Genomic DNA, 4,126 nt, shown 5'->3' on the forward strand with positions numbered 1-4,126 from the left:
TTTCTTTTTAGGACTGTCAAGAGAAGGAGAAAAAAAACCATTACCAGTTTTTAGTGACAAAACACTGATACTATATATAAACCGATAAACTTTGTGACAGGGGTCACATACACAAGAGTTCAGTATTTCTTCAGGGAAATGGGGTGTGTATGTGGCTAACCTATAAAATTAAAAGCCTAAGTCAGATGAACAACTCATCACTTCCTCTCAGAATTCCTGTTTCCAAAAATGTAAAATACGATTAGTATTTTTTCCTATGTACCTGGAAAAAAATTTTAAGTATTTTCTATTAATCCCCCACTCTTACTTTCTTTGAAATAGCATCCTGGTGATAAGCAGATGATGGCTACTGAAATAAAAAGGGGGGAAATAAATTGGTGGGTGGTAAATTATGAAAAAGAATCCAGAAACATCGATATTAGTTCTTTAACCTAGCCTAGAAACTGAAAGAAAAAGTTCACTCCCAATCTGTTACTGGCCTCAGAATAAGAGGCAATGAATGGACCCCAGGGTAGAAAAAAGGTCTAAGTTTGTCTGTAAAAGTATCAGCGAAGGTATAAATATGAGACCTGTCATTCACATTGTAAAAGGAAACCTCCCCCAAGTCATAGTCCAGAAAAACCCCAATTCGCTTCGGCTTTATTTTTAGGAGCAGGATGTTGGGGGTCCTCGTGTGGGCAGTGTATCCATTCTTGTCCCACCTCAATCTCCAGTAGCCATCCGCAGGTGATAAATTAATCTTCCCTTTCCTAGTCACTGAGTCATAGCAGACCCCCAGGGTCCACTCAGTCTTGTCTCCCACCTCCACCTCCCAATAATACCTGCCGGACAAGAAACCTTCGGAACCCAGGACAAACGGGTAAAATGTAAATCTCTCCGGGACGTCCGGAAGATCTTGCTTTTTCTCAACAAACTTCACGCTTTTGCGGTCGTCCGAGAGGACCAGGTTGGGGTGCGCCGTGGCCGGGTCTAGAGTGATGTCCACTTTAAACTTCTTGATCATCTTCTTGAGCGCAAAATGCTGCAGGGGGAAGCTGCTGGTGTCCTCCTTCAGCTCCAGGGAGACGGCGGCCGGAATCTTGGCGCTCTCGCACTTGCTGACGATGTGCTTGATCCCCCGGAGGGCCTCCACAGACGGGCGCTGGCATCTCTCCTGGATCTCGCAGATAAGCTTGTGCAGCATGGTGTCGTGGTCCAGGAGCATGGCCACGTTCTCGCTCAGCTTCTGCAGGATGTCCTTCTCCTCGTCCTCCAACCTCCGCAGCACCGCCTGGTGCTCCTCGTCCAGGAGGCAGTGCAGCTTCTCAATCTCCGACTGGAGTTTCTGCCGTCGGTTCTCCACCTTCTCCCGCAGCAAGCCGGGCTTCCTCTGCTCGCCGGCCAAGAAATGGCGCAAGTCCTCCACTTGCCGCTGCAGCGGCCCCAGGTAGGCACGCAGCTTCTTTTTGTGGCTCGCGGCCGCCTGGTCGACGGGGCCCACGCGGTGGTCGCGGTGCTCGCACGAAATGCAGCACATGAGGCATACCACCTCGCGCTCCTTCTCGCAGAAGAGGCTCAGCGCCTGCTGGTGCTTCTCGCACACCGCCTCTTCGGACCGTCTCCGCTTGCTACACTTGGGGTTCAACTTCCGCACGATCTCCGCCACATTGCCTAGTTGCCGGTTGGTGCGGAAAATCCGCAGGGGGAAGCGGCGGCGGCACACTGGGCACGGGAAGTGCTCCTCCAGCTCCTCCCAGGAGCGGAGGATACAAGTGCGGCAGAAGTTGTGGCCGCAGTCGATGGTCACCGGGTCTTTTAGGTAATCCAGGCAGATAGCGCAGCTCGCCTCCACCTGGAGACTTTCCAGAGCGCTGGCCTTGGCCATGACCTTTGAAAGAGGAAGGGGGCGGTGGCCGGCGGGGCTGACCTCAAATTCAGACCCCTTCCCGATTCAGCGACCGCAACGGCCGCCGCTTTTTTTTCTCTCGGGGTACCCCGCTAAAATCCTAGGTTAAGTGCTGCTGGTCCAGCCAATCAGGAAGCAGGAGGGCGCCGACTCTTCTGGCTTCTCCTACGATTTGGAGCTGAAGAAACCCCAGTGGGCACACGGGCCACCCTATCGCGGGAGCGCAGGCGCCAGCTAATCAGTAACGAACGCCCCCCCCACCCCCCAGCCAATCACTGCGCAAGCGGACGAGGCGCTGCAGCCGATCCTCGTGCGTAGAAGGGCCAAGCAGCCCAACGGACCAAGCAGAGGGGCCAGGAGAAAGTTGCGACCGAATGCTTTTTAATGGGGCGGGTAGAGGGCGGGGCTCCTCCCGAAGAACCTGAGCGAATGTTGGATTGGCCATTCGGCTTTGAGAGCCCCGCCTCCTTCCTCCCACACAGCTGGTGAGTGGGGAGGGTGCTGTTTGGGTCCCCTTCAATGATGCCATTGGGAAACTGCTTCTCAATCTAGGGCTGGATGGAGCTCCCAAGCTCAGTCGTGGCGGAATGGTACCGAGACTAGCATAAGGGTACCGACTGACTTAAATAGCGTTTTGAAGTTTTCAATAGTTGACGCTTCACGTCTCCTGACGGCCAGACATTTTCTTTGACTGTACCCCCAAGTCTGGAAAATGCGCTTGTTATATCTTCGCCTCCAGGCTTCCTCCAGCTAAAAAAAATCCCACCATTTACATAAATCTTTTCTCGATCCCATTGTCCAAATGTAGTTTCCCAAGCCAGACTCTGAGCGTCTGGCCAGCAGACAGGCACTTGCTTTTCTTTGGATCCCCAGTGCCTGGCACGTAGTAGGCTTTTTATATGTATTGTCTGACGCTACCTACTGCGGTAGCTCAGTTTACGGGAGCAATTGTGCCAGCGCAGGGAAGGATCCTTGAGGCCATCTAACTAAACCCCTACCCTCTAACCGTGAGAAAATTGAGTTCTGCAAAGGTCCTGCCACAGGGTCAGACAGTAAATAGTGAAACTACCTACATCCTCAGTCTTAAGATTCATCTTTCTGCAAACTTTCCTTAAGTTTGAAGGGCTCCAACTCTCTCATTTAATATGTAGAGAGACTGAGACCCAGTAGAACCCTGCCTGGAAGCTTCCATAGGACCCTCTTAGGCACCCTAGGGAGGGCTGGACATGGAGCACAAAATATGTTCTGTGGACCCAAAAGATATTTCTTTTTATCATTTGTGCCCCTCCCCCTCCCCCGTTTGAAGGACTATTGTGAAGCTTCGGAGGAATTTGGAACAAAAAAATACTCAGGTCTCACCCCTCTCTCCTTCCCAGTTCTGAGAGGTCTGGATCTCCCTAGGAGTCTCCAGGCAGCACCACCCGGAAAGAACCAACACCCTTAAGGCATCTTATTACTCTGTGTGTGGGGTGGGCCAGGCTCAGCCTGGGATCAAAGAATTAGCCTAAGGCGATATGTCCTGGAACCTCTCTTACCTGGTAGTCAGAGCAAAACTGTCCCATAAAGGGAAACTGCCTCCAGAGGAAGCGATGGTGGGCTTACTAACCCAACAAGCCTCAAGTGGACCAAGCACTTATGAGGTACTTTTGAAAAGCCGGGCTTCTCTGCTTGAAAGAGGTTTTGTTATTGTCTGGCAGGAGGTTGACAACAAGACCTCAACAGCTGTAATGCACAACTATTACCTGATAAGAAGTTCATTAGAGAGTTAGAAAACAAAATCTGTGTAATGCCTACGGGCGAGGTGGTGAGAAGCCTCAGAATCGGGAAGATTTCTTGGAGGAGATGGCATTGAAAATGGGCTCCAAAGACTGGCTGGAAATTCTTTAAGAGTATTTGGCTGGGAAAGACATTCCAAAAAGAAGCTGTCTAGCTGTCGTGAAAAACCTTGGAGACTTTAAGGGGGGCCTGTTTAGGTGCCTCTGTTGGGTGGAGGGTAGTTTGGAGAGCAGCTCCAAGAGGATCCAAAATGGATAATAAAAGGTAATAAAAGCCCATTCCAGGTATGGGTGACATTTACCAGGAAAAGCAAGCAAGGAAACTAGTGTGAAAGGCTTTAAGTGCCAAACAGAGATGTTTAAATTTTAATTTAAAAGCAAGGGGAAAGAGGGCAGCTGGGTAGCTCAGTGGATTGAGAGTCAGGCCTAGAGACAGGAAGTCCTAGGTTCAAATTCAGCCTCAGAC

The 4,126-nt window shown here is 50.8% G+C and overlaps 1 protein-coding gene across 1 annotated transcript; it reads right to left on the reverse strand.

The window, feature by feature from the left end:
* Window positions 1-457: 457 nt before the first annotated feature.
* LOC123252320 (E3 ubiquitin-protein ligase TRIM39-like) lies at window positions 458-1,864 on the reverse strand. The gene has a single exon (XM_044681684.1). The coding sequence runs from the start codon at window positions 1,862-1,864 to the stop codon at window positions 458-460; it is 1,407 nt and encodes a 468-aa protein (XP_044537619.1).
* Between the last annotated feature and the right edge of the window lie 2,262 nt (window positions 1,865-4,126).

Source organism: Gracilinanus agilis, chromosome 6 (assembly GCF_016433145.1).
Source record: "Gracilinanus agilis isolate LMUSP501 chromosome 6, AgileGrace, whole genome shotgun sequence".
In the NCBI taxonomy this organism is placed as follows: Eukaryota; Metazoa; Chordata; class Mammalia; order Didelphimorphia; family Didelphidae; genus Gracilinanus; species Gracilinanus agilis.

Bases quoted from the DNA above. Each gene is read 5' to 3' on its own strand.
- LOC123252320 (XM_044681684.1), bottom strand. From the start codon at position 1,864: ATGGCCAAGGCCAGCGCTCTGGAAAGTCTCCAGGTGGAGGCGAGCTGC.